Source organism: Sturnira hondurensis, unplaced genomic scaffold (genome assembly GCF_014824575.4).
Source record: "Sturnira hondurensis isolate 20B ecotype Veracruz unplaced genomic scaffold, ASM1482457v3 Scaffold0004152, whole genome shotgun sequence".
Lineage (NCBI taxonomy): Eukaryota > Metazoa > Chordata > Mammalia > Chiroptera > Phyllostomidae > Sturnira > Sturnira hondurensis.
In genome coordinates this window covers 7717488-7736810 of record NW_028076783.1, presented here as the reverse complement: position 1 = coordinate 7736810, position 19323 = coordinate 7717488, and the positions used below count along the sequence as shown (strand labels likewise).

Below are 19323 nucleotides of genomic sequence, written 5' to 3'. Positions count from 1 at the left end.
AAGCCCAGTGCATCAAGTTTCAGAGCTGTAAGTTCCAGAAGGAAGCGAGGTTACAGGGAAGAAGCCATACTGTTATTTGCCACTTTTCAGGCACTCTGCATCAGAGTGGGAAGAAGACTGAGAACTACATTTTCCATACTTCCTTGCCCACTGGCTTGTGGTTGTTTTCCAAGTGGGAGGCTCAGAATGGGAAATTGGACTGGGAAAGAGGAAAAAACCACATTTTTCCTCCACTATCTGGAGGTGCCTTCCGCAGTAAGCACAGCAGCAAATGGTTTCTTCAGCCACCACCACCAGAAGTGGTGGCAACTTGTGGCATGGGTGGGGTTCATGAAGCTTCCTGACCTCTGGTTAACACCCCCTTTTTCCTGCCCTTCCAGGGAGCTTTGTGGACAAGTCCCTGCTTGAAATGTATACAATGGTGTCCATGACCAGTCGGGAACAGGTACAAAAGCAGAAAGAAACAAGTCAGAGAAGTTTTCCTCTAAACAGAGATCATCAATCAAGGAGTTAATTGCATATGAAGGAAACCTGGCCAGCCATACTGAAGAGAGACAAGGCTAGGAGTGAAAGAGACAGTTCTGAGTCCGATGTCCTCCAGTTCCCAAACAGGAATGTGCCAAGGTGATGGAAGGTGCACCGTAAAGAGAAAATGGGACCGAATAGGGTCTAATAGGATCTCAGCCTGATTTTGCCATGTATGAGCCCCACTACTGAGGTGTCCTATCACCTTTGAAAGTTGCAGTTTTTTTACCAGAGAAAGGGCACTACTGGGGACAAAGAGTCAAAATATTTAACAACTGATTGAAAAAATAATGTCATCCAATCAAATGGATACTGAATTTAAGTAATCAAGGAGTGTATAGCATGTAGTAATTGACCAACAGCCCTAAGGGTAATAAAAGCCTCCATTTCACAATTACTGTGATGACTCAGGATGATATCATTGGTTTGATGCCTACTATGAGTGACATACTGTGTTACCTATATTACTTGCAATCCTCAAAAGAATCCCATTTTCAGATGCCAACACTAAAGGCTTAGAGAGATTAAATGATCAGTCCAAGGTTCCACAAGCAACACATTTCACACATCACAGGAGACCACTTTTGAAAATGGGTGTCCTCCTCAGGAGGGCTCCGCCTTGAGGTCCCCTGGGACTCTGGGAAGCAATGGAGGGTTTCCACCACAGGGTGAGTCCCAGTTCATTGCCACTGTGCTCCCAATCTAATCCAAAGACTAAGAGAATTATCAGCATTTTATCAGTCAAGCAATAAAGTTGAGTGTTATTCTGATTTACATTTTAAAACAACATAAAAATATCTCCTTTTAAACAGTACCCACTCACTTCCTCCTTATATGCTAATGTATGTCACAACCTCAAAACCTGAAGAGAGATTTCCTGCAAAACATTTCACTGCCTAAAAGTTGCACATATTCACCATTCAAATTGCCAGGTTACAAACATAAATTACCTCTGCTTGCAAATCAATTACATATTGATAAGTCTTTAGGGCTGACAAGTTGTACACATGGATTTCAAACTCTATTAGTTATTTCAAGGCTTTGGGATATGTACCATTATTCCAACTTCATTCTCACACTTTAGTGAAATACATGCATTGTCATCAGTATTAATAATCAAGCCCCAAATCAACTCTTTTATTTTCAAAATTGTTTTTTTTCTTTGTGTAGAATCAGATAATTTCAATTTATTCTTGTAATCACACTGATTTTCAATTAATTCATTTCTTGATTTGAAGAAATGAATTGTAACTCATGCCATGACAGAATTAAATTAACAACTGGGTAGTTAACTTAAGGTCAGCTACTCACCTTTGTTATGATTTTTAGTTCATGTTGTTACACGTGGACCTTGAGTGACTGCATTTATATCAAGCCTATGTACTTTATGTTTAAGGTACTCAACTTTTGGTATGTATTCAGATGTTCTGTGTTTTATAAATAAGCTTGCCATTTTGATCTTCTGTTCAAAAATGTTTAGAGACTTTCTAGCACATGGCATCAAGTTTTACCAGAGAAAGAAGAAAAAATTATTCTTCTTCCTAGAAAACTGGTTCTTCCTTGAATTCCTCTCTCCCTTTCCTTCTCCCTTCTGTTCTTCCTTCCTTAAAGTGGCTTACAAAAATAATCAATATAAGATATTGCTAAGAAAGCAAAGGAAATAAGATAAAACAACAAAAGGAGTTGGAAACATAAAAATAGAGGCAGGTCCAAACCCCTGTGAATGCCTGGAGATCTTCTATACATACTACAAGTAATTGCAAATTTGGTTCTGAGTTTTTCAGAAACTCTAGCAAAGGGAGAAATATGCTGCAATTTATTTTATGTGATTTATCATTCCTACAAGAGGCTCTATTTTTGGCTTTTAAATAGGAACCATTAATAAGAAAGCAAAACAGTTATTCTGTAGAGGAGAAAGAGAATCCTAAACCAAAGAGATACAGGGCAGCAGGAAAATGTTGGGAGCCCATGCAGCAAGGAGACGAGTCAAGGGTAGGAAGGAGGCATGGGTAGAAAGAATCAGGATACAAAATAAAGTTTTTCTGCACTCAGAGGAGCTAGTATCCTGAGAAATCTTCAAAGAAAGAATGTATACATATTTGAACTTTCCCCCACTCATTTATCTCCTACCTGAACCCTATATTTTCTGGAACTAGAAATTGACAGAAAAATTCTTAGAAAGCAGAAACTTTGTCACTGTCATAAATAGCAGGAAGAAAAAGATGGAGACCTGGATTGTCTTTAGGGACAGTGCTTAAGCTGAGGCAAACCACCTGCCAGTGGTGGAAAAAAAACAGATCTCTCACCAAAACAAAATGAAAAGCAAGCGTGGGCTATATCTGATGACAAACAATAAGCCGTGCTCAGTAGCATCTAGGGCTTTAGGCACAGCACTGGGGTGAGAGGTACCACCAGGTTCACTGCCCAAATGCAGGCTGATGGTGTTCTCAGAGAGTTTCTGCTGAAAAGTCACCAAAGCCACTGTTTCTACTTTCAAAAAAAGTGCAGCTGTCCAGAGCCCCAACAAAGAGGCAAACGGACCAAACAACGTATCAAGTGGGTGTCAGATCATCTGCAAAGAGCTGCCAGCTGACTGCTAAGTTTATGAGACACTATTTACCAAAGGAGACTCATCAGCGACTTGCCCCTCCAACCATGGCATGATTCACTGCTGGCTTTTCATCCTGACTCAGTTCATCCTACATTTACTGCTCTCTACAATGGATGCCCTTAAGGGAAAACACTAGTAAAAAAAGCTGGACAGCAAGCCATCACATGACTTGGCTTGGCCAATCAGATGTCATCCCCCAGGACTCCGGCTCTTGAGCAGCACATAGAAAGAGGAGATGCTTGGTCATTATCCACTTCTTCCTGTGGTTGGCCATCATTCTACTTCTGAGCTCAACAAGAACTCCTGAAGTTCTTGTTTATTTATAAGCCCTGTCCTCCAACATTCTGTCCTTAATTCTTTAAGCACATCCATTGTAGATTCTCCAAAATTACCTTGGGATACATTAGCAAGTTAGTTTCCAATGCTTGTAGCCAAGAACACTGACAGATACATAATAGTAAGGGTCAAACTGAACTGGCAAACTCATTCAACAAAACCAAATGAACAAAAAAAGAAGTGGCTAGGATGGCCTGACAAAATACTTAAATGTTAGGCCTTTTATTTAGCTCTAGATGCCAAGTAGGACCTCCCTGGTCCCTGATATCTGGGAAAAATTGGCTGGAGTCTTTCAATTCTACAGCCCGTTGAAATCTAAAACTTTTGCTCAGAGTTCTGAATTTCCTTGCTATTGGTCTAGTCTTTTTGTCTGGCCTTCTGCCATCCCATGCCTTTTGGGTGTCCCCTCTGCAGTCTTTCTTCCAAATCACACGGACCCAGACAGGCCAGCCAGCCATCTCAACAATGCACACTCGCACACACCTACATAGGCTTATACCATGTTTGTAGTGTAGCAGGAGACCATGTGGTTCCACGACCTTGAGCAGATTGCTGAACCTCTTTGTGCCCTGGTTACCACACACTGTAAAATGGGTGTAATAAAAGCACGTGCCTCATAGGGTTGTTTTACAAATTAAACAGGTAATGCATGTTAAGTTTATAGCTCATGATGTACTAACACATAGTAAACATTCAACACTCAATTCCTAGCCAAGCTAGAAAGTTTTATTGAAGAGCTGGATCCTAGGAGAGGTCAGCACACACCTCACACACATTTTTTAATTTTTTCTTAATTTTTTTTATTTTCATTGTTGTTCAAGTACAGTTTTCTGTATTTTACTCCCATCCCAGCCACCCACCCTAGGGGATGCAGCCCTCCCCTCTCCCTTCCATTTCCACCACCACGCCACCTAGTTTTTGTCCATGTGACCTTTATACTTGTTCCTGTAAACCCTTCCCTTTTTCCCCTGAAATTCCCTCCCGTCTCTGCTCTGGTCACTGTCAGCCTGTTCTCTATTTCAGTGTCTTTGGTTATATTTTGCTTGTTTGTTTTGTTGTTTAGGTTCCTGTAAAAGGTGAGATCATAAGGTATTTGTCTTTCACCTCCTGGCTTATTTTGCTTAGCATAATGCTTTCCAGTTCCAGCCATGCCAATGTTCATAGCAGCACAATTTACAATAGCCAAATGTTGGAAGCAACCTAGGTGCCCATCGGTAAATGAATGGATCAAAAGACTATGGTACATTTACACAATGGAATTCTATGCAGCAGAAAGAAAGAAGGATCTCCTAACCTCCCACACATCTAAAACAAGCCGGCAAATACAGATACCCAGCCTGACCACTCCCCAATCCCAGACAGCTACCATGGTGCTGGCTGTTCATTTCACCCTTTTCCAAGCAGAGCTCGGCCTCACCTCTGAATCTTGTCTCTTCTCCAACCTTCCCCCTCCTTGGTTCACTCATTGTCCTATCTCAAAAGAATGTAAAAATCTCCTATTTTTGTGCCAGGTATTTAGGCCCTCTGGCTCTCACTTTATGTAGGCATTTTACCAAGTGAAGACATTTTCTTACCAAAAAAAGAATTTCTGGTTTCTGCTCTTAAAGTAATTAACATTTACTCTGTCTAGGAGTGCCTAGAATATCAGTTTCTAGACCCTGGTCATTTGCCTACTACCCTTAGAATTTTTTTTCACATTCATTTGTTAATGAGTATTTTTAAATTACATGACATTTTCTTTAAATACACTTAATTTTCTATTTTAAATAATTTTAAAAGGAAACTGTAAGAGTTCAAAATAGTATCAGTTATCATATTAAGATGGTTATATTAAAATAAATATTTATTTTAAAATTAAAAATGTTCATATACCACCTAAAATCATTATGTATTACTAGACAGCCACCATCACAATCTGGTAAATGTAAGCTTAAAATATGTCCTTTCTCCTGGACACCCCCACAGGCTGGACTGAGGGAGAAGTGTGGAAAGTCTGTGGCATTTGCATGTTACTAATATTGTGGGTAGAGAGGGGGAGTGGGCGAGGATGAGCACATGTTGATGGGATCAGGCTAGAAATCTGACAGCAAAGATGGTCCGGAGATGAGATTCTGGGGAGTGATCTTGCATCCTAAGTGATAAAAGATGCACAGCACCTGAGGCTTCATTTAATTGAATTGTATTCTGCCATTAGAATCTAATGCTGCTACAAATAAATGTTGGAAAGCTAAAAACATTAGGGGTCATCCACAAAAGAAGTGCATTTTACCAAGTGATGCAGCTTGATACCATGTCTAAAACTTAAAACGATTTCATAGCTTATCACCATCGATATTTCTCACTTTGACCTTTTGATTAACCAAAAAGAAAAGTAAGACTCTCTAGATTTCCCTCTGCTTTCCCTGAACAAATAATGTCACAAACTTTTAGAGGAAAATTAAACACATGGCACCAGCCTAAAAAATCTACACTGAGGTCCTAAGACTCTGCACCAAGTTAGTGTGTTGGGTAAATTAAAAAGTCCACAATGCTTCTATTGAGAATGTAAAGTGCTTTACATAGTCAGAGCCTCTTTGCCCAGCAAGGTGCCACAGAACTCAACCACATTTGAAACAGAGTAACATCAATGGCAGTCGGATCAACAACCCTTAGCTAAATACCTGCCATGTGCCAGAGATTAAGCACGAGACACATTCTACCCTTAAGGAGTCCCTGGGTTTAGTGAGCCTTTGGAACCGGTCGCATTACACTAGAGTTGCTGTCAAGACATTTGACAGCTCCCTTTTGTCACAGTGTTCTACTAGGCGAACACAGAAGCACAGAGCCCCTGATCCGAACCTGAAATGTGCTTTTCTACAGGTGTCAAGTAAAAAAAAGTACTGTCCTGTGATTACACCAGGAATGCTTTTTTTTTAAGAAAGTCTTCCAGCTATTGGTATCTTCAGCTAGTCCTCAACCTCACATGTCAATCCATAACATTTAAGCCTTATTAAATACACTATTTGTTTCCACCAAATAAAATGCAGCAAGCCTTTCAAAGAAATAACTTCCCCAGAGCCATCCTACTATTTGATCTCCATGGGCAGCTGGAAATTAAGAGAAAACAAAACAAAAAGCATTCAGCTTTGTATAACTATACCATGCAACCATCATGTCTCATTTAATGCCTGGCTGAAAAGAGAAGTGGGCAAACTAGAGCTTGCTATAAGTAGCTATTTAAATGCATACTCAAAGTGTGGCTGTATAGATAGATATTCTTAATCTATTTTTATGCCATTTAAATATATCTTCTTTCTCCCTATTACAGAGATGAATATCTACTTTCATATAACTTATCTGCTATAGGGCAGAGTTTTTGTATAGGCATCTGGAAACAATTATAGTCATAATTATTTATCATTTAAGCAGAATAGAAAAACACACTAATAATCAAACAGAACCATATTCATGCTTATGTATGAAATGTTGAAGAAAATCCACACCCACAGCTTTGTTTTAGAGGCCTCATAGTGCAAATGACCACAGTTTATAGCACAATATACACAGAACGGTCACATACCTCACATTAGCATCAAGTTCGTCCATTACAGGAAATAGGCATGGGTGAGTTGGATTTCAGCACCCAAAGGGTCCTATAATGTGGGAATAAATAAGAAGTTAGACAACCAGTTAATGTAGGAAAATAAAAGTCCCTGGCAAAGGGGAAAAAAGGCCAAAGAGTCATTGCTTCCTATTTATTAGGACTTTGTAGAGTATCCGTATAAACTATTTAATGAACAATGTGACAGCAAAAAGCTATTGGCAAATTGATGTATGGCACCTCTAAGTGTTGCAGAAAGTTTTTATTAATTTCCGGAGATTAAAACATACAGGTATTTTATTTACTCTGTGTTAATCAGTTTATTTGTTATTTTTTGCTCTTCTCAGAAACAGCTTATTTATATGATCTGCATTAGGACACTAACCAGTGAAAATACGCAATCACATTGTTATGATTAAAATAGCACATTGTCTAAAATAGTCACTTTGTTTCCTTTAAAAACTTTTCACGTTTGGGTTTTTTTAACCCTTTTTGAGGGTGGGTAATTGTGTATCCCTTTGAGAATCTAGTAAAGTCTTGAGAATATTCTACCCAGAAAAAAATAGATGAGCATGCACACACACACACACTTTCAGGAGAGCCCCAATTCCTTGAGGCCCATCCAAAAACCCCAGGCTAAGAACTCCCAGTCCAGAGGGAGTTAACTTTCAAAGTACCCAAAGATCTGCTAGCACAGACTTTATGCTCTTTAACAGATGGACACTCACTGATAGTCACTAAATCGGCTCTAAACTGACTGCACAGTTTTATTTTCCCCAAGAATCCCTGTTTTTCAACACATTTGTCCCACAACATAATGCATCAGAGAATGTTGGGGCAAAGCCTGGTCTGTTGCTTCTGGGGTTACCCTCAGCAAGCCCCTTTTTCATTCCGAGCTTCATCATCCACTTCACAAAAACAGAAAGGATTAGAAGAGATGATCTCTGGATTCATTTCCAGCTCTGGTACTCTATAATCCCATCTGTTGGGTGTCTAATTAAATCTAACCAAAATGAAACTGTAAATCTGTTTAGCTACATAACAGAACCACGAAGCTCAGCCTGGGCCCTGAGATGCTCTGATTGGGATGGACTGAACACGCCTGGCAGCCAAGAAGAGAATGGCAGACCAGCAGAGTTGAAAGGATATAGATCTCACTGAGTTTGTTCTTTAGAGCCTCTAAGACTAACAGGGGCTCCTGTGGGCAGTTCTGGGTCTTGGTCAGGGGTGGGGAAGGCTCAACCTGCAGGTCTCTGAACCCTGATTCTGACGTCAAGCAAAGTAGTTCTGTTCACTTCTCTCTCTCTTACATTTGAATTTGGAATAATCTTTTATTTGAAATAGTTAAGTACAAAGCCCTAACAACTGAAGTGGCAGGGCTCTATTCTCTTTCCTCTTCTATCTAAAATCATTGCTCATGTATGAATGACCCATGGACATGGACAACAGTGTGGGGTTTGACTGTAGGAGTGGCCGGGGGGCTGGATAGAAGGGGAAAAGGGGGTAAAACTGGGACAACTATAACAGCATAAACAATAAAATATTTTTCAAAGAACAAAATAAAATCATTCTTGAAGTGAATACATCCATTTCCATGGCTTAAAATACCGCCTATTCACTGAAGGTTCCCAAAACAAGAAATAGCTCTAGCCCAGGCCTTTCCCAGACTTGCATGGCCTACCTGACATTACACCTGGATGATTACAAAGCATTTCCAACTAAACTCTTCATTTCCCACTCCCAGCACAAAAACCTACTCCTCCCCTCGTGTCTCCAGCTCAGTAAATAGTTCCATAATTTATCCAGTTACTGAGACTGAACTACCTCTTTTTCTCACATCCTACAATCAAACTATCAGCAAACTCATTCTCTTGGCTTTGATAATGATTCCTTCATCTGACTATTTTTCTCATTACCTCCAGAACCAGCACCCTGGCCCAGGCAAGCGACCACCCCCCTTCACCAAAATACCATACCCCCCTCTCCCTGATCTTCTGGTTGCTCCACTGGCATCCCTTCTCCCCACAGTAGCCAGAACAATATCTTAAAAATGTAAGGCAGATCCTTTCTAGCTTGAATAAAATTCTTCTGGCTTCCTGTCACACTTGGAACAAAACCGAAACTCTTATGATGGCAAACCAGAAACTCCTATCATGGCCAACCAGACCTGACATGATCTGGCCCAGCTCCTCTCTGATCTCAGCATTAACCATGGCCTCCCCCTCACGGCCTTCGAACTCACAGGTTCTGCTGCTTTCCTTGACGACAAAAGTAGGCTCTCACCTCAGGGTTTGTCACTGACTGTTTCTCCTCCCTAGGATGCTACCATGGGCAGACCACTTTCTCAGGTCAGGGAGACTCTGCTAGAATGTTACTTCCCACAGAAGTCTTCCTTGGTCACCTCAGTAAGATTTCAGACCTCATTTTCTATAAGCTTCTATCCTCTTTAATCACACCATTTTATCTTACTAAAACACACATTACATATACTCAATTGCTCCTTTATTAGTGATCTGTCTCCCTCACTAGAATGTAAGTTTTCAAGAGCACATACGTATATCTTTATTGCTATTATATATATATCCTCAGTGTCTGGAAAAATGTCTGTAATATTCTCTTCATAGATATTTGTTGAGCCATCTAAGTAGTTAATTCATTTTGTAAATAGGGAAACTGAAGTTTGAGAATTTGTGACTTCCCTGCTGGGAGGTAATGCACGAACCATCCCAGAATGCAATATTGTCATTTTTTAAGGAAGTAAAAACCATTCTATTTTTAAGTTAACCTCTATGAAGTATTAACAACTGCCAATCACAGTCCTTTTTCCTCCTCTTCCAACCTCTGAGTTTTTCTCTTTACTGTTAGGTGAAGAGACTAAAGGTCAAAGAGGTGAGTTGACTTACCAAAGTCTCACAGCTAGCCAGCCCTTGACCAAACTGGGAATAGAATCCAGGGCTGTGAATTCTAAAACTCAAGCTTTGTCCTGCATGAGTTCTTCCTCTCACTAGAGCCAGGGAATCTCCTCATGAAAGTGGGCTTTTGCTGTAACATTTTGCTGATCATCGATTCCTTCTTTCTCTGAAAACAGTGCTTCAATTTTCCTTTGCAGAACTACCCCTCCCCTGCCTCAGTTCCTAGTTGCAGTGATGAGCACATGACCAGGACTGGCCAATTAAAACAATCCATTCCCTGGTCACAATAAATCTGTTCATCAGATAGATTAGTGAAAGCCAGACTGGGATTTCTGCTAGGAAGGGTCCCTCTAACCCCTGGTGTTGCTAAACCAACAGACTTTCAGTGTGAAGTTATTGGTGGCCATCATTGCCACTTCATCATTGGAGGGAGAGCCTGAATAAAACTGACCCAAAGGAGAAGCAACATAGAGAATACCTGTGTCCTGGTGACATAATCTGAGGCTTCAGATTTAGCAGTGTCTTAAGACAGTTTTATACTTGAATGAGCCAACAAATTTCTTTTTTTCATTCCATAAGCCAGTTTGACTTGGGTTCTAGCATTATTTGCAACAAAAAAAATCCTGTGAAACATACTAGAAAATCAATATTGTACTTCTATATGGATTAAAGGGAAAAATTGGAACTAGGTAAAACCAGTTAAAAGCTAGCTAAAGTTCATCTCACTGAAACTCTATTTTAAAATGTTACAACATGGTGAAAACCTTATATATTCATAGTGTGGAAATTAATAAGAAAATCTCAATTAAAATTGGTGTTGAGGAGGCCTATAGAGGGAGCTCTCATGCCTTACCCCAAACAGGAAGGGATTATCTTGCATCTCCAACAGGAAGATGTATCTCCTTTACTACCCCAGCCAATGAAAAACACTGTAGCTCAACCAATGAAAAGTTGTTGTCACCTCAAACTCTTATTTTCCTCCAACAAACTTATTTTTCTTTTACTAATGATTTTCTTGCTCCATTCTCGTTTCTTTAAAATCCTTCCATTTTGTATTACTCCCTGCTCCCTAGATGAGATGCTGCCTGGTTCATGAATCATTTAATAATGCCAATTAGATCTTCAAATTTGCTCAGTTGAATTTAGTTTTTAACAATCGTGATGTTCAGTGTTATATTTTACTTATCTAAACCCAATGAAAAAATTTTAAATCGATTGCCATTTATTAAGTCAGCATGCATTCTGTCAGAGAGAAACAGTAACAGAAGAGAAGATGGTGTGATTAGTACCTATCATGATTTGATCAGTTGCTCACCTTCCACTCTTTTCTGCCGTGATCCCCAGCGACAACTAATCAGAGCCAGGATTATAGGCACACCTCTTGTTAGGAAGACTGCATAGAGTAAGAGGGCTTTGCAAGGAACCATTGCTTTTAGCTTGCATACTTACATTTCTAGCTCCTTAAAAAAACACTACCTAGTTAATTAAATCAACCAAGAGCATTTCCTATGCGTAGGTACAAGCTGTGTCACTTCTAAGAGGTGTCAATTTGGAATTCAATTAAACTGTGTATCTCTATGTGTGTTTTAGTGATAGCTGTGCTATATCCGATGACATGGTCTAAGAGACAAGGAGAGATATACCTTCCATGTCAGTTCCCTTCAGAGAAACAGTCCCAGAAACAGTCCCAGAGGACCAGAAAAAGAACACAGCAAATCCTGGCAAAGGAGTGGAGGAGGGAGTCAAACAAACCCTCGACCATGTAAAGTACAAATGAAGGTCTCAGTATCTTTCAAGGCTAGGACAAGCTCATGCCATTGGAATTATTCAAAAGTAAAGCAACAGCAACACACAACTCGGTTAGATTCCTTGGAGTGTCTCCTCCTTTGTGAATATACATTCAGACTCTGATCTTTACCTTAAAAAGGAGGAGGAGGAAAAGATGGTTTTACTTATGCTGCCCAATGTTTATTCCAACATGCACCCAATCTTTTCATTTATTTATTTATTTATTTATTTATTTATTTATTTAATTCTTATTCAAGTACAGTTTTCTGTTTTATATTCCCTACCCTGCCCCCCCAGTGCTCCCCACCTCCCTCCCATTTCCACCCCCCACCTTAATTATTGTCCATGTGTCCTTTATATGTATTCATGTGAGTCCCTCCCCTTTTCCCCTATGATTCTCTCCCCTCTCCTCTCTGGACCCTGTCAGCCTGTTCCATATTTGAGTGTCATTGGTCATATTTTGCTTGCTTGTTTGTTTTGTTGTTTAGGTTCCTGTTAAAGGTGAGATCATATGGTATTTGTCTTTCACTGCCTGGCTTATTTCGCTCAACATAATGTTCTCCAGTTCCATCCATGATATTGCAAAAGGTAGGAGCTCCTTCTTCCTTTCTGCAGCATAGAATTCCATTGTGTAAATGTACCATAGCTTTTTGATCCAGTCATTTACTGATGGGCATCTAGGTTGCCTCCAACTCTTGGCTATCGTGAATTGTGCTGCTATGAACATCAGGGTGCATAGATTCTTTTGGATTGGTGTTTCAGGGTTCTTAGGATATACTCCTAATAGTAGAATTGCTGGGTCAAAAGGCACATTCATTTTTAGTTTTCTTAGAAAATTCCATACTGTTTTCCATAGTGGTTGTACCAGTCTGCAATCCCACCAACAGTGAACTAGGGTCCCCTTTTCCCCACAACCTCTCCAGCACTTGTTGTTTATTTCTTTGTTTATGATAGCCATTCTGACTGGTGTAAAGTGGTATCTCATTGTGGTTTTAATTTGCACCTCTCTGATAGCTAGCGATATCGAGCATCTTTTCAACATGCACCCAATCTTTACCCTTGTCCTTTAATTCAGAAAACTCTGAAAGATTGCTGTGGAACAGTCATTAATGGTTAACAGAAGGTGTGTAGTTGCATCTCTACTATAAGAAGTGTGAGTGCAGAACTCACCTGTGAATAGCCCCCACCTACTGAAGTCAAGTATCAGTATAGTTTGGTGCAGTGCCCACATCTGCCAACCTGGAGCTATGTCATAACATCAGTTTGCTTTGCTGCACTTTGTGTTTCTTTTCCCTTCATTCTGGATGCATGGGTGGATATTCATGCGTAACTGTGCATGGATTGACCACATTTCTTTATAGAGTATGCCTACATGGGTTAAATTTCTACATCATGGGGAATATTTCAATACCTTTGTTTTGGACAAGTGTCAGGAATAAGTGAAATATTATTTACTTAAATTGCCAAATTGAGGGTGAGAATCTGACATGTAATAGAAGCACTGGACCAGGAGTTACATTTACAGGCCTGGGTTTGCAGCCCAATCCTGTGGCTAACTCTCTGTTCTTATTCTCAAGCAGGTGTGGGGGAGGAAATACAATTTTTCCTTAACCTTCTGGGTTCTTGGCTGAGACCCCTTTCCCCAAATAATAAAGACAGATAAACAGGATGAAGACACATGAATATAACAATGTGTATACCTTTTGAGAGGTATACACAGGAGAGGCCCGGACCCTGAGTAATGAACAAATAACTCTCCAAAATAGCCCAAGTCACCACCTTAAATAATTATGTCCAGCTAAAGACAAAAGAAGATGTTGGGAGTGGGGGACAGTTACAGGAGGTCACCACAAAAGGCAAGGTAAGCAAAGGTGAAGTCCTTATGCCAATTAAATCCTGACTTTCTCCAATGATAAGAATTTCCAGAGATTTAGAGTCATCCTTCCCTTCCTTATATCAAGAGGGAGACATCCAGACAAATGGAGATTTCCCTTATAAATGTAAATGTTTCTTACAAAGGGTAACTTCTACTTAGTTTTCAGAGCTTTTCCTTTGTCTGCTGTTTCTTAAAAATAATCAGCCCCAAATAACTCTTATGCCAGAGTGGAAATTCTGCTCCCTTCACAAGTCTGTTCACCGATCTGGTCTTAATTTCCCCAACTTTAGAATGGAGTAGGCTAGATGGTGTCAGGCAGGGTAAGCAAAGGGAGAAATTTCAATTACCAGTTTGTGGAAGTTAAAGGAAATTTCCAAGAGGTGAGTTTCTCATCATTGGAGGCATTTAAGCAGCATGTGGGGCCCTGGGTCAGGATGTCTGTCTAAATGATAACTGATTCTGGTAACTGCTAGGGTTTCTTCCAGTGCTATAATTATAGGACTGTGATGGTCCATGTTTTTTCTGCCTCATATCCCCAGAAAGGAAAAAAAACCCAAGTGTTTTGAATCATTTTCCAATTAAAAAATAACACTCGCTCAATTCACTTATACTGTCTCAAAAAGGTGTGATCACAAGCATTTCTGAGCAGGTAAGACAAAAGTAAGAATAATGTAATGTGTAATCAAATAAAGCCAGATATTTGGTAAGACTTCAAAAGCTGCTCAAAGGTCTCATTACCTCATTGCCATAACCCGCCATTGGCCATATGCACAAAAGCACACAGTCTTACCAAGATCAGATACACAAACATGGCCAGTCTTCAACACCCCGTGGTGATCGTGATTTCCTTGTACACTTCACTGGGAAAATAACTCTTGGAACATCTGAAAAATTACAACTGTACAAATGCTCACTAAGTGGAAAAAAATATTCCTCTTCTTGGCTATTTACTTGGACTTCCTTTTCTGGAAAGTAGTTGGCAATGGTAGGATGCTGTCTCAGCAAATATTTTTGTGACCTCTTTGACAATGGCATGAATGGAGCCATTTCAAAATGGAGTTAGGATTACTGTTCCATATGCCTCACTATTTGAATCTTTAGACCGTGGGCCAAAAAAGGGTTCCTATATAAAGTAACATCACAGGGTGACCTGATTGTGAATTCCTGACTAGGCAGGTCATGATGGGCAGTTACACCCCAGGTACATAATTTTAGTGAAAAGGTTTATCTTTGCCTTTACCAAGTCCTGTCCATCATTTCTGTGCATCTAGGTTAACGCACCTTTGAAATGCCTCTTTTCAGGCCCTTTGGAAGAGAAACCACCCTCAAGAGAGCACACAATCTTATAACTATCCAGTAATCCAATCCAGCTTTATTTCTTCCCACCTTTGTGTACTCTTTCTTGTTGGCTCCTTAATTCAAAATGCATAAAAGCAATGGCAAACTCATTCTAAGAAGCATTATTTTTCTTTGTCTTCTGAGATCCTGCTTCCAGGCATAGACTCTGTTTGGCATAAATTGTTATAAAAATTCTCTACAGGTTTTGGCATTCTTTTATCAATGAGACTGTTTGAACTGGGTCAGACCTTTGGACTGGGCCAAACTAACATTGTTTTACAAGCAATTTTTTATAAAGCCATCATACAAGTGGATATCCTGACCACAAGGGCTTGTAATTATGGACTCTTAGTCTAAAGATAGAACCATTTACCAATTACATATAGCCAAGAGTAGCTCAGTGGATCAGCACCTATTGGAAGTCCTTCTCTTTTAAGTAATCATTCCATTCTTTTTCTCATAAAAACCTCTGCCTTCACCCTGTAATTAGGACACTATTTGGTTCTTGCCTGAATCTGCACTCCCTGAAATGCAATTCTTTGACCCTGTACAAAAGCTTATGGCCATTCAATGTGGCTTTTTAATTTTAAATTTATACCTTAGTCAGTTGATATATACTCTTTAAAAGAATTTTTCTCTGTAAATTAGTCCAGAAACTGTGCCTTCTGTGTCTCTTTATAGAGCTGATAGTCAAATGCCAGTGTTGCTAAATCATTTAGAAAGATTTAGTCCTAAATAAAAAAGCTTCTAGCCATTTTCTTCTCATAACTGAAAATCCATACAGATGCCAATTCAGTTGCACTTAAGGGACCACTGGGCTGATATGTACAATTAGGATGCAAAGATTCAGGAAGTATTTATTTACATGTTGACTTTTCAGATCACTTGATTAACATGTTACTCTGAATTTGGCCACAGGTCCTATGAAGAGACATGGTACATGCTCAGTAAGTATCTGTCAAATGACAAGGCATGACATGGGATGAAACTTCTGTTTGTTAATTAAAGAAGGAATCAGCCTTGTCTTTGTGTCTCCAAAGGACACATGGTGTCTTAAGAGTTTGAGACTCGCTAATGAAATAGATGATCCAAGAGCAGAGCTGTCCAATTATTGACCTGAGTGCCTTGGCAAATGACAAGATCCACCTTAGTGGGAGGCTAAAACAGAAGGCAGGAAACCAACATCCAGTCATGTTTTAGGGGATGAAGAAAGTCTCAGATGACTCTGAGTTCTGCTGAAATCCAGGGATGCAATGAGATCAGAACTAAATAAGTGGCTCTTTATTGTAGAGCAGAAGTTCTCAGGTTTAAGCAAGCATAAGAAACCTCCCCACCCCAAGCTTGTTAAAACACAACAGCTGGGCTCCACCCCAGAGTTTCTTATTCAGTAGCTTTAGAGTGGTAGATGTGCATTTCTAACAAGTTCTCAGGTATTGCTGATGCTACTAATCTAGGGACCACTCTTGAAGGTAAAAAGTCAGTTTCCCAAGGATGGTTCTCTGTCATGGAAGAAAGTAGAAGATATTAGGCAGCAGGCGGATGGAGCATTAAGCACTATTGGATCTCATGATGAAAAATGTGTTCTCTTCACATTTTCTACTTTAATCACAGTTATTTACAATGAAGAAAAGGACTCACATAAGTGTTAGCTTACCTCTGAATTCCTCCCGATATCTACTAATCTCTCTTTGACAATAAAGAACAGGTCTTATGCTCACAGTCTTTTGTGAGAAGCACTGTTGTCTATCTGGGATCTCCCCAAGAAGCAGATCTTGGATCCAGGATTAAGTAAATGTACATATTTATCTGGTAGGTGCAGATACCCTGGCAGAGAAGTAATGATACAGGGAAGGGAATGAAAGGCAGCCAATGAGGAATGTGTTATTAAGCCACTGAATCTTAACTTCACAGGGAAGCTCTGAGAAACCATGCAAAACAGATGCCTCAGAATTATCCTAGACAAGTGGGGAGGGAACTGAGTTACTGATACTCCCACACCCATCATTTATTGGTTAAGGGCTGTCCACAGCAGAACACAGATTCCCAAGCACCACCAGCTAATTGTGCATGTGAGCAAAGTTGACTCCAGCAGACTGAGGGCAGGCCTCCAAAACAAGTCTGGGCTCAGCATTGGAAATCAGGATGGTGCACACAGAAACAGTGAGGTGATCTGCAGGGAAAGGAGAGGGACAATGACAGCATCTGCCCCACTGTCTAGCTAAAACCCGAGACACTGTTGAGTGTGTGTTGCATTAGTTTGTACAGTTATCTTCTATCTCTTGTAGTAGGAACTGGTTTCTACCTCCATTTCTGTTTCTTTATGAAATACAATTTATTTAAGGAAAACTAATAGATTTAAAGAAAAGTGCTATGCAGATGATGCTCTCGATGACACAAGTAGGTGGCAGGAATCACAAATAATTGAAGTTTGGGAAATACTGGTACTGTGGTTTAAAGCAGAGGTTGACACATGTTTTTCTGCCAAGGGCCATGTAGCAAATATTTCAGGCTTTTGGGAGCAGAAGGTCACTATGACAACTATTACAATCTGCTATTGCAGTGTGCAGACAATATGCAGATGAAAGAGCATGGCTGTTTTCCAATAAAGTGTATTATGAACACCAAATTTGAATTTCATATAATCTTCACTTATCAAGAAATATTCTTCTTCTTTTGATTTTTCCAACAATTAAATTATGTGAAAACTTAGCTCGAAGGCCATAGAAAATCAAGCACCCAGTCAGAAAGTTTGCTGGCCCCTGAGTCAAAGCACAGCCTTGGAATCAGTCCCAGGCCTATCAATGTGCAGCATGCCCCTGGACAAGTTACTTACTTTTCTTCCCCTCAGTGGCCCTATCTGTATGATGGAATAAACATAATACTAACCTCACAAGGATATTGCAAAAAATCAGTGAAAGTGAATACTGATAAAGCAGGTGTGCAATGAGTTCACAGCGTAATGTGGGCCGGCTGTTGTAAGAAGGTGGTCTCCCGCTTGGAAGTGCCCCACTCATTGGAGGCCGCATGTTCCCCACTCTGCTTCCTCACAAAGGCAGCTACACATCTCGGGGCTGATCTCTCCTGCTCTGAGATATGAGTATAGAAATTATGCCTCCTCGTTATGGAAAAGTCCCCTGAAAGCTGAGCCTGAGAATGCCCAAAGGGTTAGGTTACTTCTGATTTCAGAGGTCTGGAATGGGGGACAGGTCAAACCAAACTTTGCATTCCATCTCAATAAGTCTTCAAAGTTACTGTTTTGAGCCTTGTGTAATTCTGCTACAGACTGCAGTGATTCTCAAACATTAGAATACCTAAAAATCACTTGCAAAATTGTACATTTGGGTGCCTCACTCAAAGCATTTTGAATCAGTATGTCCAGGAAGCTGCATTTGAACAAATAAATGTCCCAAGGATTTTGGTACAAATGATTCATGAAGAGCAGTTTGGGAAACACCACAAGGGTGGAGTGCAATCCACCCAGGTGAGTACATCCTTCCGAAATCCTCTTCAGTCATTTTTCCATATCTGTTTAAGTGCTTCTTCACCTGGAAGACCTAGATATAGTAATTTGCCTTGCATGCCAAGGGAAAAGTCTCTGCCAGCATTTTACCTCTTCTGTTCTTACTCTTTTCTAGTTCTTCTGAGCCTCCTGGATTAGAACACAATTTGTACAGAACTCTCCACCAGATATCATATGCTGATCACCATATCTAATTAAGCATATCAGTGAACTCTTGCATGAATTGGGCCATTTACAGCTAAGATGAGAATTCTTGAGCAGAATCTACATCTTATAATTATAATGAACTAATAAGATATCGACCCAAATGGCTGCTGCCCACAATGTCCCAATAGTTCTCAAACAAACCCTTCAGGATCAAGATGAAACTATACACATAGATTTTAGAGCAGCCTATTTAATACAAGAGAAGACTCCTGAGGAGGGGGCAGGAGGAGAATAATAACACAGTCCTATCACTGATATTTGTTGGACACATACTAAGTACCAAACTTTTTACATATGCTACCTCATATGTCTTCACACCATGCCTTGAAGGAGTACTGTAATTGTCCCCACATCACAAATAAAGAAACTGAAGCATAGAAAGGAGACGTTGTCCAAGGCCATGCCAGGAAGTGGCTTCAGAACCCAGACCTTTAATCACTAACTTATCCCATAAAGGATCAGATCTCTAAAGTCCCCTATCTCAACATTTCCAGTACAATTTTATTAACTACATAGTTCTGTAGCTCCTCAAAACCTACAGAATGTCTACTGGAACTTGAAATAAATAAATAAATAATAAATGTATCTTTTTTTACCATGACCCAATTTACTCTTAACCCCATGTGACTT

At 39.9% G+C, this 19323-nt stretch overlaps 1 protein-coding gene across 5 annotated transcripts in view; it reads right to left on the bottom strand.

Annotated features, from left to right (window-relative positions):
- Window positions 1–19323, bottom strand: part of HTR4 (5-hydroxytryptamine receptor 4) — a 148694-nt gene that overhangs the window by 114501 nt on the left and 14870 nt on the right. For all 5 annotated transcript variants that reach the window (XM_037044969.1, XM_037044968.1, XM_037044971.1 and 2 more), the window contains exon 2: window positions 7032–7104. In XM_037044969.1, coding sequence (XP_036900864.1) covers window positions 7032–7057 — 26 coding nt within the window. In that variant the 5' untranslated portion in view covers window positions 7058–7104. The remainder of the gene's footprint in view (window positions 1–7031; window positions 7105–19323) is intronic.